Source organism: Nematolebias whitei, chromosome 17 (genome assembly GCF_014905685.2).
Source record: "Nematolebias whitei isolate Nwh7 chromosome 17, NemWhi1, whole genome shotgun sequence".
NCBI lineage: Eukaryota > Metazoa > Chordata > Actinopteri > Cyprinodontiformes > Rivulidae > Nematolebias > Nematolebias whitei.
In genome coordinates this window covers 10186021-10200159 of record NC_056514.1, presented here as the reverse complement: position 1 = coordinate 10200159, position 14139 = coordinate 10186021, and the positions used below count along the sequence as shown (strand labels likewise).

The 14139-nt window shown below is 45.2% G+C and overlaps 1 protein-coding gene across 1 annotated transcript in view; it reads right to left on the bottom strand.

Moving 5' to 3' along the window:
- Positions 1-323: 323 nt before the first annotated feature.
- The window catches only part of LOC119423384 (histone acetyltransferase p300), a 212564-nt gene continuing 198748 nt past the window's right edge, over positions 324-14139 (bottom strand). Inside the window, exons 26-31 of the mRNA XM_037690769.1 lie at positions 4744-4857; positions 4450-4615; positions 4119-4286; positions 3858-4019; positions 3441-3722; positions 324-3337 (exon numbers count right to left, since the gene is read on the bottom strand). Of these exons, the coding sequence (XP_037546697.1) occupies positions 500-3337; positions 3441-3722; positions 3858-4019; positions 4119-4286; positions 4450-4615; positions 4744-4857 (3730 nt within the window). The 3' untranslated portion in view covers positions 324-499. The remainder of the gene's footprint in view (positions 3338-3440; positions 3723-3857; positions 4020-4118; positions 4287-4449; positions 4616-4743; positions 4858-14139) is intronic.

Here is a 14139-nt window from a genome sequence, read left to right as displayed (position 1 = left end):
TACTAAAACTGGGTTTAACCCCCCCCCCCCCATCAAAACAATTTAAATACAATATTGTTAAAATGTTCAGATGTGTGAAACATGTTCAGGAGACCATCTGTAAAGGAAGATATGTTGAGGCTTGTTTAAGATTCATTCAGGCAACAAAATAAAACAAATACAATCATGATGGAAAATAAAACGGACTAAATAAAAAAAGCACGTTTGGATCAACTCACTTTCATTTTCAGCCACACTTGAAATTCTAAAAATCTTCATTAAAAAGGCAAAACTCTGTCCTCAAAAATATTTTTATATATTTAAGGAAGAAATATCTCCATGAGAAAACGCTGCCCTTCTGCCTTTTTGTACAATTGGCAAAAATATATAAAGTATATATTCCCAGTAATAACTTACCATGGTGTGAATTCACTGACTGCAATGATGAAGATCAGTCTGTGACATCACTAAAAGCTTTCAGTAAAAATAACTTGTAAAAGTCGGGTCCCCCCCCCCGCTGTTACTCGTCCCCCAACATGTCCGACTGGCCCCCCTGTCCTGCATGCATCCCAGTCATCCCGCTCAGCTGGGACATGATAGAGTTCTGGTCGGAGCTGAACGGACTGGGGTCTACAGACGTAACTGCTTGCTGCTGCTGGGCTGCTGGGGGCTGGGGGGGGACCATCGAGGGGTGGTGCTGACCCAGGTGGCCTGTGTGTGGTGATCCAGTTTGGGTCTGTGGGGAAATGCGATGAGGGGAGGGCTGGGGCTGCATGCGTGGGGACGGACTGGAGTGCGGGGGCTGCGACTGTGGCCTTGGGGAGGGCTGGGGAGACCTGCCCAACGACCCCCCTGGACCCAGTCCTCCTTGTCCTTGGAGGTGGGGGGACTGAGCCATCTGTTGTTGGGGACTCATAGGACTATTGTGATGGGCGGGAGAGCCCCCCCCGAGGTGCTGCTGATGTAGAAGTCTCTGATGGATGTTCTGGTGAACCATACTTGGAGACGGCTGTGGCATGGGGGGCCCACCAACACCCCCACCTTGCTGTTGCACAGACCCTGGTCCACCTGGGCCAGGCTGGAGTTGGGCTCCTCCAGCACCACCTCCTGCATCTGGTCCCTGATGACCCCCCAGTGGATGTGGGAACCTCTGCTGAAGTGCTGCAGCTACTTGCTGCATGGAGTTAGGGTATCCTTGCTGCTGACCAATCTGTCCCACCCCCCCCTGTGGTCCTCCTCGCTGCTGTTGAGCTCCTCCTGCAGGTTGGGAGGGGGCGGGTATCCCCGGCTGTCCTTGGCCTGGCTGCAAGAAGCTCTGCTGTCCCTGCTGCTGCTGCTGGAACTGCCCGTGAACCCCCACCTGCTGTGGGGGCAGGTGTCGCCTCAGAAACAGCTCTCGGAGTTGCGGACTCATGTTGCTTTGTTGCCCCATCTGCATCGCTCCCTGTTGCTGTTGCTGCAACGCAGCCATTTGCTGCTGCTGAAGATTCACAGGCAACATGGGACGTTGCTGCAGCTGTTGCAGCTGCTGCAGCTGAGCCATGGTGGCCATGTTTCCTCCCCCTCCTCCCCCCTGACCTAGACTCATCCCCGGCTGAACCGCGGGGTTTACGTTAACCTGCTGCTGACCGTCAACATTGGTGAGCTGATTGGCTCCAGGCCCCCCCATGCCAGGTAACCCTCCAGAAGCTCCTGGAAAACGCACACCTCCAGGTCCTGTAGGCGGGGGTCCTCTAGGACCCCCCTGATACCTGGCAGCTCTCTGCCGGATGAACGCAGCCATGAGGGTGGGATTGGAGCGCAGAATGTTCAGGACTTGTTCCTGCTGTAGAGGTGAGCTTGGAGAGCGCAGTGTTCGCAGCAGCTCCTGTAACGCCCCCTGGGGTAAATTTCCTGATCCTGCTGCCCCCGTTGCCCCCACTGACACCCCCAAGGCTTGCATTAACCCACGTGGTCCTGGTTGCACCTGTTGAGGATTCATTGGTTGTTGCTGTTGGGCAACTGCTGGCTGCTGCTGTGGGGCTATGGGACCCACCAACCCTGTCCTTTGCTGTGGGTTCATGGTTGGACCCCCGGCCCCCCACTGTTGATTTGTTGGCTGCAGCGGACCCCCGTTCACCGGCTGAAGTTGCTGCTGAACCTGAGGGGGCAGCTGGGACTGAGGGCCACCCTGCTGCATTCCCAGTAATCCCTGTTGCTGAGAGTCCAAAAGAGTCCTTCCAACAGCCTGAGCCTGGGGGGGCATGCCCTGGGGCCCAACGTGGGGCAGTCCTATCTGAGGTTGGCTGCTCTGATGGTGAGAATGTGGGGGCATCATACCACCCTGTCCCAAGCAACGCCTCTGTGCTTGAGTCTCTGCCAGGCGTTGGATCTGCAGGGCTGTCTCCACAGCAGCTGGTGGGGGCCCTTGCTGCTGGCCCAGTGCAGACATGGAAGTCTGTCCCTGGTTAGGCTGTTGGTGGGGCGGCGTGGCTGGACCCAGACCAGGTTTTCCCAGTGAGTGGTAGGGAGGAGATGCTCCAGGTGGTCTGTGATTGTAAGGAGGCAGACCACCAGGAAGTTGCTGGTGCTGCTGGACATTGGGAGCCTGCTGCTGGAGGGGGGACACCATCTGATGCTGAGGAGAACCCATCATCCCCGATCCAACCACAGACTGATGAAGATGGTGTTGGGGGGGAACAGGACCAGTTTGCTGCTGAACCTGCTGCTGCTGGCCTGGAGTTCCCATTCCACCCATCCCTACTCCCTGCAGCTGAGAAAGGGCCGACATGTTACCCTGGGTAGGTGTCTGTGGGGTGGGGGGTTGCGTACCAGAAGATGTGGGGGTGGATGGACCAGTGGCTCCGTTGCCTCCTGGGGAGGGGAGGCCATTTCCTCCAGGTGGTCCTCCTGGAGCGGGCTGGCCTACTCTCTGCATGCTGGCCATTCTCCTCCGAAGCATCTGGGCCTGCTGCAACCGGTGCTGCAGCTGCTGCTGCCGGAGCTTGTGCTTGATGTTCAGGCAGAACGGAACCGGACACTTGTTCTCCTGACAGTGCTTAGCATGGTAACAGCACAGAGCGATGAGCTGCTTGCAGATGGGACAGCCACCGTTGGTTTTTCTCTTGCAGCCTTTCGTATGTTGAACAACACGTTTCATCTTCTGGCAAGACGGCAAGGAACAGTTTGCATTTCGACACTGGCACGCGTGGACAAGAGACTGGATGCAGCGCTGGATGCTGAGACGGCGTGAATCCCCTGGGCTCTGAGTGGTTGCAGTAGCCTGGTTGCTATTTTCATCATCCAAGCCAAGGCCAAGCTTCTCCATCTTATGCTCATGGCCTTTAGTGTTGTAGCATGTGATGCAGAGGTCATAATCCTGGAGGAGATGGAAGAAATGACACAATAACAATATGAGGACGATTTAAAAGCACAGGCTGGTTTTGTTTATTACAGCTCAGCTGCAGAAAAGACGAACTCACCTCACAAACGGTACAGTGGAAGCGAGTCTCCACGTGGTGCTTGCATTCATTGCAAGTGTAAACGAAACGATCCTGACTTTGGTTATGCAGCTCCACCAGCATGCACGTGGAGCTCCACATAGCCCTTCTTAGTGAACTGAACTCCAGATGTTTATCTCGGGCTAGTGTGAGGAAAGCATCGCGGCCATCCATAAGGTCACATGCCATCAGGGGATCTGGGTCTACAATGGGGGGCAAGGTGTTTGCCATGGGGCCAGCTATAAGCCGGATCACAAAGAACACCTAGAAAAGGATAAAGAAGGAATATTTACCAAACCTTTAAATAAGTGTTTTGTTGTTGTCAAAGTGAAAATATTTGAGCAGTTGTCCAGCTTGAACAGATGTTTGAATTGTACAGTGGTTTTCTTTCCCTCCTACCTCTTTGTGTTTTTCCATGGTAGCATAAAGTTTTTGTGAAAGGTCATTGGAGACGTTGGGCATCCCCGGCTTCTTCTTATTAGATCGGCTCAAGCTGCTCTTGTTCTTACTCGTCTTTTTGTTGTTCTTCTTCTTTGCATTTTTGCTGTCACTTTTTGTGTCCTGCAGATAAAAGCAGAAACTGGTCATCAACATTTTTAACCTTTCTTTACAGAAACAAAAAGTACTGAATCAGAGGTCTGAATCTGTGATGAGTCGTACGTCAATACTCTCATTGGAAGTGCTGTTCTCCTCCCTTTTCCTCTCCTCCTCCTCTTGCTCGAGCTCTTTAATGCTCTCCTCCAGCACATTGGGCCAGAAGTCGCCCTCAAAGTAAGGCAACTCCTTGGCACTGGTTAAACGATCCTCCGTCGCTTGCTTGAAGATATCCTTTTTGTGCAAAAACAGAAAAGAGTACCTTTTGCCCAAACCTGACTCATTGTGAGCATGTGCACAATGAAGATATCACATCATCTTAAAATCCATAAAACCAGATATAGTCTAGATAACCATGTTTTCAAAATGTGAAACAAACCAGCCATATTCTGTGTACCTTGTAGTCGTGGACTATCCTCTCTGCCACAGCTTTGTCCAACATCTTCTTGTACCACTCCTGAAGACGTTTGGGCTTTGGGATTTTCTGATCTACCGGGTGGCAGTGGAAGATGTAGTCATCACCCTCACTAGGTGGGCAGGCCCAGATGTGTCCAGTGGTGTAACTAAGAACACAAAAGGAAAAACATACAACTTTTTTTTTCAAAACAATATGAATGAAATTAACATTTATATACTTAAAACTATATCCAAACCTAAAACAAGCAATAATTAATGTGTTTACAGCACTTACCCTAATTTCTTGACATACTCCAAGTATCCGATGAGGATTTCATGGTAAACTGCTGTTCTTAAAGCGCGAGGACGAAAGAAGTGGATGCTGTCCAGGTAGGAAATGTAAACTCGCCTGAAAAGAATGGAAACCACATAATTTATAACTTTATATGTATACTCATGTATGCACACTAGACAATGACATTTTTTTGGTAGCCGGTCACGTGATTCCGTCCGGATTCCGGCGGGACCGGAGTCAACCTCATTATAACTCACGTGACCGGGACGTGACCGGACTGAAAGCTAACGGGAGTAGACAGGAGCGGGAACCAACCAATAACCAAAAATGAAAATGAAACAAACAAAAACAAACAAACAAACAAAAACAAAAAAACACGGGTGCAGCTATTTTGTAGTTTTCTTTCAGTAAGCCTTCACTTTAACACAACTCAAAAGAACTACATTTCCCAGGAGTCAAGTGTTCGAGCTGTAGCTTTTCACCAAGAGGGGGAGGAGCAGCGAGCGAAGCGGTACCGAGTCTGAAAGCAAGGTAAGAAGTAACTGTCTGTCTATTAAACTCACAGAACAGGCAGGAAAGTGTCAAATAACCCTGAACTTCATGAGAGTTGTGTGTTGGTGCTGTGCTGCTTTAAACTTTAGCCTCAGCTGCAGGAGCTGCGGGGAGTCGGACTTTGTTTACCGTCAGTAAAGGAACAGACTCAATCAGCGCATTTTTCTCCACCATGTCCCTTTTAATTTAAAAATTATGTTCTGTTTTGTTATGTGGGTTTTTAGGTTAAAATCTTCATTATCTGTTGCTGTTTGTAATGTAAAAAATAAAATGAAATAAACCGAACTCTTCCTGGTTAAAGTGCACGCATTCTCCAGTAAAAATATCCCAGTTTTTATATGAAAGGCTGGTTACATATATATTATAATAACTGTTATTGTAAGGGGGACATATTGGTGTGAGGTCTGTGGGTCCTCCCCCATAACTTTTTAAATAAAGTAGCTGCTATTTCCTGCATTCTGGTGTATTTTAACAGGTTTAAAACATTTATGTTTACCTACATAAGTAAATACTTTATCCAATAACTGTTTTATAAAGCATGGCACAACAAGTAGCACTAAGCTTTTTGTTTGTCTTTAATTTAATTTTTCTACCTAACACAGGAAGCTGTTAGCTCTGGAAGCAAGCTGTTAAACAGCTTTGGACACAAAGACCCTTGTCACACACTTCAAAAGAGCAGGTAAGATACATAAAATCTTGTAATCTCTGCCTGGTGAGGCTGATTAAATAATTATAAAATATGATAAGTGAAATAAATAAAGAAAAATTGAGCTTCTGTAATTTATAATTGCAAATGTCACATTTTCTTGACTTAATTTCAATTGTAAATCTCTTGTTTTTGATAAAATATTTTTTTCCAAAAGAAAGGCCAACAAATTGTAATTTGTAGTCACGGTAACCCTATTTTGACTCGTGCACTGTCTTCTTTCACTTTTAGGTTACACAAGGCTCTGGACTGGTCAAGCTGTGGAGAGATGAGGTGGAACACCAGACCTGCAATGATCCAGTCTGTAAATGATGCTCTGAAGTCTGGTAAGATGCACGACATCATGCTTCACCCAAACGACCACATAGACTGAACTTCTTGAGGACGTCATCCAATGTATAATAATGCCTTTAAACATTTTTATTTGTCCTCTTGCTTGGTACATTATTTTTCTTTTTTTGTTTGTTTATTTAAACAATTTAAAACATGACAGTAATGTCACTGTTTAAAGGAAACAATTGCTCAATAAATTAGTAAAATGCAACTTGTTATGTTTGTATTCATTCATCTAAGGTAGACATGGTATGACCCATGTACTGGTTTTGATTTTTTAGTTTTTACTGTAACTGACCTTCAAAACAGCTAGAAACAGGGACTCAGCAGCTGATCCTCCGTAGAAAAATTATATGGACTACAGGCCATGTATTATTTGTTTTATGATATTTAGTGAAGGTTTTTGTTTGGATTAAGGAAATAAATGTCTCTATTTCACCACAGATGAACTGTTCCTGTTGCCATATCTTTTGAAATAAAACTGCACAACACAAAGAAATTTAAACAGGAAAAGGTAGAAGATCAAATCAAATTCAACGCATTTCCTAAAAATTAAATGAAAAACAGGAGCAGGACAGGAGTGGGAGTGATTCTGAACAGGAGCAGGACAGGGGCAGGAGTCATGTTACCAGGAGTGTGTCTCACTTTCCCGAGTGAAATAGGCACAGGACACGTGCCACGCCCTCACCGCAGCCTTTTCCCTCTAAGGGGGCTAAAACTAATCCTGAGACTCAGGTATTACCTGCAGCTGATTTTCCAGGACAGTCTAGTTCAAGGCTGTGTTGAGATGATTCACCCAGACTGTTAACTACCTCTGATCCTTGCACCACACCCAAAGTCTCACCTCGTGCCTCGCCCGACCTAGCAGCAGGAGTGGGGACGTTTAGCAGACAAGGAAGCGCAAGTTAACGGTAGCTCATCTCCTGATTTAGTGTTGCAATTGTTAATCGATCTGGCTTTGTTTAGAGTCTAGACACAAGACTCTTGGATGTTGTTTTATAATCAAAAGCTAATAAAACCGTTTAAAACCTCCCGTGCTTCTGTTGTTTCTCTGAACCAAGTTTTCCACTTCCAAGAACAAAGGGGTGTTGAAATAAGAATCCAGAATTTTACGTTTTGCTTTGCTTTAATCAATCATTTTTGCAGGGGAACAGCGGTATGCACAATAATGATTACATTCGATTACAAAGAGATTACATGACGAATAATATTCACTCCTTAGTCCCTTTCCAGTTGTTGACCTTTCCTGGGCAAAGTAGATTTCCGTCCCTGTGGACGGGCTTGAGGCTGGCCCTTGGACTCGTCTCTGCTCGGCCTCGGACGTCTTTTAGTCCGTCCGGCCACGCCCTGTCTCACTCAGGAACACAAGTACCCACACAGTTTACCTACTGTCTCTACCTGACCCAACACATTATTTCTCACTGCAAGGATGACCCTTCTGCAACTCTGAGCAACCATATTTATAATATAATTGATTTTTCTGCTCGTCAATTCATGCACTGCTGCTTTAATTTGAAATAAGGTTTTATTAAGGACTAAGTTTGAGAATTGTCCTCTTACCATTTCATTGATCATAGCAAGAGGCAAATTTCCCCATCCCTCTTGGATGCGGGTCGTTTCTGGTCCTCGGTCTGGTCTGAATTTGAAGAAAAGGATTTAGGAATAATCCAGGCTGAGGGTAGGTAAATAGTTCCAAAAGAAGCATATTCCAACGGATTTCACCCTTGTTCTTCTTCAGCTGAGACAGTCCAACTTGTCCTATTAATCCACAATCGTCTCGTGATCCTCGCAGGTCCCGTTCGTTGCCTCCTTACACGAATAGTGGTCCCCAAACAGCGGAGTTTTCACAGAAACATCTGTTTATATAGCCTGAGATTTTGACTGACATCTCCAGACCGATCATGCCATCGGGCAAACCCAACCCCTTCTGGGTTGGATTTAGGTCTGAATTTACAGGCCTCTATGAGGTTTTGCCAGTCACTCCTCATGCATATTAAAATCTGGGTGTACTTTGTTCAATTTTGCTTAGTCATTCTTGAGTTGTATTGTTCTGATTTGCTCAGAGCTGTTTCTAGGGCTTATCAGTGCGTAATACCTCTGCTTGTGTAACTTTTTCCACTCATACCTTTCTTCTAGAACATTCGTGAATACACGGGATCCTTCCTTCAATTTTCAACATCATGAACAAGTTTAAACAGAATACATTCTTAAATCACAAAGTTTATATCCCAAATCACAAAGTTTTAGTTGATTATCTACTTGTCTATTGATTATTATAAACACATTTTTCTCATTCATTTGAAAATTGGCCATTTTTATTAAAAAGAAAAGACATCTTTCTGCTCCTCTCTGCCTGCGTGTGTGTTTGTGTAGTTGTGTAAGTCTGTGTCATATACATGTGTGTTTATGTGGTGTGTAAGTGTATATGCTTCTCCACACATGGTTTTCATTATCTCGGACTCCGAGGCTTTGAAGCGGGGCATGCCAAGACATGTTCGTCTTAGGAGCAGGCTGAACTCCGCACATCGGCTTCCTTGACAAGTGGGACAGGACAGGATTAATTTTCTTTACTCTGGACCAGGATTGGGACAGGACAAGATTTTTTCTGTGGGACCAGGACAGGACAGGAGTGAAAATCCACTCCTGTGTCATCCTCTAATGCACACATGAAACTCATCTCACAACACACAGACCCAATAATGGGTTCATGTACTAAAATATAAAGCTTCTGCCGATGAGATGACAGGATACTGTGCTCACGGCACAAGATGTGATATTGGCTTTATGCCAGCAATGTGACAATGTTGGGTTCACGAGACAAGATGCATTACTGGGTAGACTAGACAAAACAATACTAGGTTTCACAATATCGAGTCTAGAGATTAAGCAAGATGAGATGAGCTAGACGGTTTAAGAGAAACAAACCCAATATCTTATTTCTTTTTTTTTGGCTTTGCCTGACAGTTTTGAACTTCAGAAGCCTTACGATAATCTCACACTCCTAATATGTACTGTGTGTGTGTATATGTATGTATATATGTGTGCGCGCAAACACACACACACACACACACACACACACACAGACACACACACACACACACACACACTCTATTAATGTGTTGTCATCAATGTATGTTTCCATACAATGCCGAAATTGTCTCTCTGCATTTAACCCATCCACTCCCAGGTGGAGCAGTGGGCAGCTATTGAATGCGCCCCAGGAGCAATTGGGGATAGGGTGTCCTGTTCAGAGACACCACGAGATGTGCAATGAGTAGGGATCGAACCCGGAACTTTCGGGTCCCAAGTCGGCTGCCCTGCCTCTACCTCATCTCGACCCCCACATACATATATACATACACATTAGGGCTTTAACATACTACTCGAGTAATCGACAGGTCGATTCATAGGACATCTATAGAGTTTTTCAATGTCACATCGAGTATTCGCTGTGAAGTCATTATGTCGCAGTTACGTCATTGCGTCACTTGTCACATGATCCGCACCGGGCTACTAGTAGAAGCTACCAAATGGATTCCTCCCAGCAGACGGATGGAGTGGAGCAGGCCCAGTCTTGGCAAACTGGTAGAAATGCATCAACGGTATGGAAATATTTCACTAAAGATGAATCTTCTGGTTCAACTACTGTAAGGAAACAGAAAATGAATCAACTTCCTGACTGTTTGGAGCTTGTTGCGAACCGGTGTTATACCATATTCTGTGACTACTGTCTATTGTGACCGTAGGGGGTGGTGTTGCATGCACTGTTGCAGGTCACAGAATATGGTGTAACACCAGGTCTAATGACCGAACCAGAACCAGCTTCCTTCTGATCTTGTTTCACAAACTAAAAGCAAAAAATATTAATTTCTAAACCTATAAAAAATCTATAAACATAATATCTAAAACTTAACCTAATGCGCACCACAGCTGGCGGTGGTGTGGGGTTGTCGTCCGTCCCACTGTTTTTAGTTTCGTGTTTTACGTTTCACGTTTCTTTCACTTTTGCAGCTTAATAATAACTAATAGTTTTTGTTTTCCTGTGACTTATTTGCAGTATGATAAATGGTAGCATAATACACGCTCCCAAAGTTTTGTTGGTCTTTTTTTGTAAATAATAAATTACGTTTTTTGGCGTTTTTATTATTTTATTTTTTTCCATCTTGAGATCCTATGATATCATCAACTACTCGAGTTCTACTCGAGTAATAATAATAATAATGCATTTTATTTGTCAGCGCCTTTCAAAACACCCAAGGACACTTCACAGCACTAAAAACACAGTACTAAACAATATAAAACAACTATTAAAAACACTAAACCAAAAAGAAAATAACATTTAAAAATAACAGTTAAAGTGAAAAGGCTAGCTTGAACAGATGAGTTTTGAGTTTTGATTTGAAGGTCAGAAGGCAGTCAATGTTACGGATGTCCGGGGGAAGAGCATTCCAGAGCTGGGGAGCAGAGTGAGAAAAGGCTCTGTGTCCCATGGTGCTGAGGCGGACAAGAGGCACGTTAAGGTGGATGGAAGTGGAAGAACGAAGGGAGCGTGTATGGGTGGTAATGTGCAGGAGATCTAACAGGTAAGGAGGGGCGAGGTTGTGGATAGCTTTGAAAGTGAACAACAAGATTTTAAATTGAATTCTGAATGTGACTGGAAGCCAGTGAAGTTGCTGTAAAACTGGGGTGATGTGGTTAAATGAGGGGGTTTTGGTGACGATGCGGGCAGCTGAATTTTGAACCATTTGAAGCTTACGGATTAATTTGTGAGGCAGACCAAAGAGGAGAGAGTTACAGTAATTGATTCGAGAAATGACCAGACTGTGGACCAGGATGGAAGCAGAGTGTGGAGAGAGGGATGGACGGAGACGGTTGATATTTCGAAGGTGGAAATATGCAGACCGGGTAATACTATTGATGTGAGAGTGGAAAGAGAGAGTGCTGTCAAGAATGACACCCAGACTCTTGACGTGAGGGGAGGGAGAAACTAAGGAGTTGTCGATGGTGAGTGAGAAACTGTTAACTTTAGATAAGGTAGATTTAGTGCCAATGAGTAGAAACTGTTTTATTGCCGTTTAATTTCAGGAAGTTAGACGTGAACCAGGATTTAATTTCAGCTAAGCAGGAAGTGAGGGAGGAGGGAGGAAGTGAAGAGTTATGTGCAGTGGATAAAAAGAGCTGGGTGTCATCGGCAAAACAGTGGAAATGGATGTTAAATTTACGAAAGATATTACCAAGGGGGAGAAGGTAGATGATGAAAAGAAGGGGCCCCAGGACAGAGCCTTGGGGCACACCTGAAGTCACAGGAGAGGAATGGGATCTGAATGATTTCAGTTGGATGAACTGAGTGCAGCCAGAGAGATATGACTGAAACCAAGCGAGGGGTGTGTGGGTGATGCCAATGGATGAAAGTCTGTGGAGGAGGATGTTGTGGGGGATGGTATCAAAAGCCACACTGAGATCGAGGAGGATGAGGAGAGAAAGTAATCCAGAATCTGCTGCTATGAGAAGAGAGTTGGTGATAGTGAGGAGAGCAGATTCTGTGCTATGACCGGGACGGAAACCAGACTGGAACTGTTCATATAGACTGTTATCGGTTAAATGAAGGTGGAGTTGAGAGGCGACTGTTTTTTCCAGAATTTTGGAGATGAATGGAAGGTTAGAAATAGGACGGAGATAATTGAAAGTATTGGGATCCAATCCAGGTTTTTTAAGGATTGGGGTGATAACTGCAGTTTTGAAAATAACTGGGACAGTTCCAGAGGAAAGAGAAGAGTGAATGATGGCAGAAATGAACGGAAGAAGTGACAAAATGCAAGAATTAACAAGCGCTGTAGGGAGAGGATCCAGTGAGCATGTAGAAGGCTTGGATTTATGGATAAGTTCAGCTATTTCAGGGGCAGGAGGAAGCTGAAAGACAGAAAAAGGTTGACTAGGCGGATAAGGTTCAGAGGAGGGAGAAAGAGGAGAGACAGGACAAAGTTGCTGATGAATTTGACTGATTTTATCGTTAAAAAAGAACATGAGAGAATTACATGTGTTGTCTGAGTAGAAGTGAGAGGGAAGAGAGTCAGCGGGGTGAAAAGTATTGTTGAGCAATGAAAACAGGACCTTTGTGTTACCTTTGTTAGAAGAAATGAGGCCAGAGTAATAAGAATGTTTAGTTAGTGAGATCAAGTTCTTGTAGTGTGATGTATGAGAAATGTACATGTCCCTGTGGATGGTAAGACCGGATTTTTTATAGAGTCGTTCAAGTTGACTACATTTGGCTTTGATGGTCCAAAGTTCAGAAGTAAACCAGGGGGCAGAATGAGTAAAGGTAACAGATCGAGTTTTAACAGGAGCAAGGGAGTTGAGAATATGGGTTAAGTGATGATTGTATTGAACAGTGAGTTGATCCGGAGTCAGAAGATGATCAGGGATCAGAGTGGAGGAAATATCAGTGGAAAGGGAATCCAAATTGATGTCTTTAATATTAGTGAACGAGATGAGCTGGGCTGTCTTGGTTGATGAAACACACAGAGGAATATGGAATGAAAGGAAAAAATAGTCAGAAAAGGTGAGTTCATTGGATTTGCAGTCAACAGGTGGAAGTCCAGAACAACAAATCAAGTCCAGTGTATGTCCTTTAATATGGGTGGAAAAATCAACATGCTGATTTAATCCAGAACTCTCCAGGCAGGATAAGAAATCATTGGTGAGGGAAAGGTTAAGATTGTCAATATGGATATTAAAATCTCCCAATAAAATAATATTAGGTGACATGGCAGACAGTTGAGAGAGAAAGGCAGAAAATTCATTAAAAAAAATCTTTGTGAGGTCTTGGGGGGCGATAAACAGTGGCAATGATGGTGGGGGTGGGTCCAGACAGTTTACACACAACGCTCTCAAAAGAGCTGACCTCAGGAACACTCATTGGCAAAACCTTCCAACTCTCGCGATGAATTATCGCGAGACCACCCCCGCGACCGGAGCTGCGGGGTTGAGAGATGTAAACAAAGCCAGGTGGAGTGGAGTCATTGAGTTGTGAAAAGTCCAGAGGTTGTTGCCAAGTTTCGGTCAAACAGAGAAAGTCAAGCTTACGGTCGGTGAGGAGATCTTGGATGTGATGTCCTTTGTCCGTGAGAGAACGGATGTTGAGCAGACCAAAGTTGACAGACGTGGAATTAGCAGATGGGTTAGCTGACCTGGCTAGGCTGGCTAACATGTTGCGATCTGAAGACCGGATGGCTTTCCTGGGAGCTCGACAGTTGTTGGTCCAAAATGAGTGGATGGGTTTTGACCTGTCGAGCTGGAAGTTCCGGCGAGACCCACGGTGGATGTATCTCCGGCGGGGCAGGAAAGCGATGTCTGGGTGGAGACGCAGCATCACCGGCGAAGGATTGGGCTGGTGCCAACGCAGCCGAAGAAGTTCATCAGCGGAGTATTGTAGAGCTGCCACAGGTTCAGTGAGGAGTAACAGGAGAGTCCATACAAGTAGAAACCAGGCGAAAAAATGACTGATCCACATCGTGAGGCGAAGGAGTCAAATGAGGGCCTGAAGCTGGTCGGTGTTTGACAGGTAAGCCAATATCACTTGACTTGATAGCACACAATCACAGTGTGGTAAAAGCTGGATTGAAGGCAGGCAAATGTAGTAGCCGTCGATTAGCGATCACAAGACGGTTAAAAAATTTGCAGAAAAGGAAATAAAATGTCTAAAGTTTACCGACGAGCAGCGGCAGCAAAACGCGCCAGCGTCCACTCATGAGCAGCGAAGGTTGCTGCTAGTGGTTCCCAGTGGGTGAGTAGTATTATGTTAATGT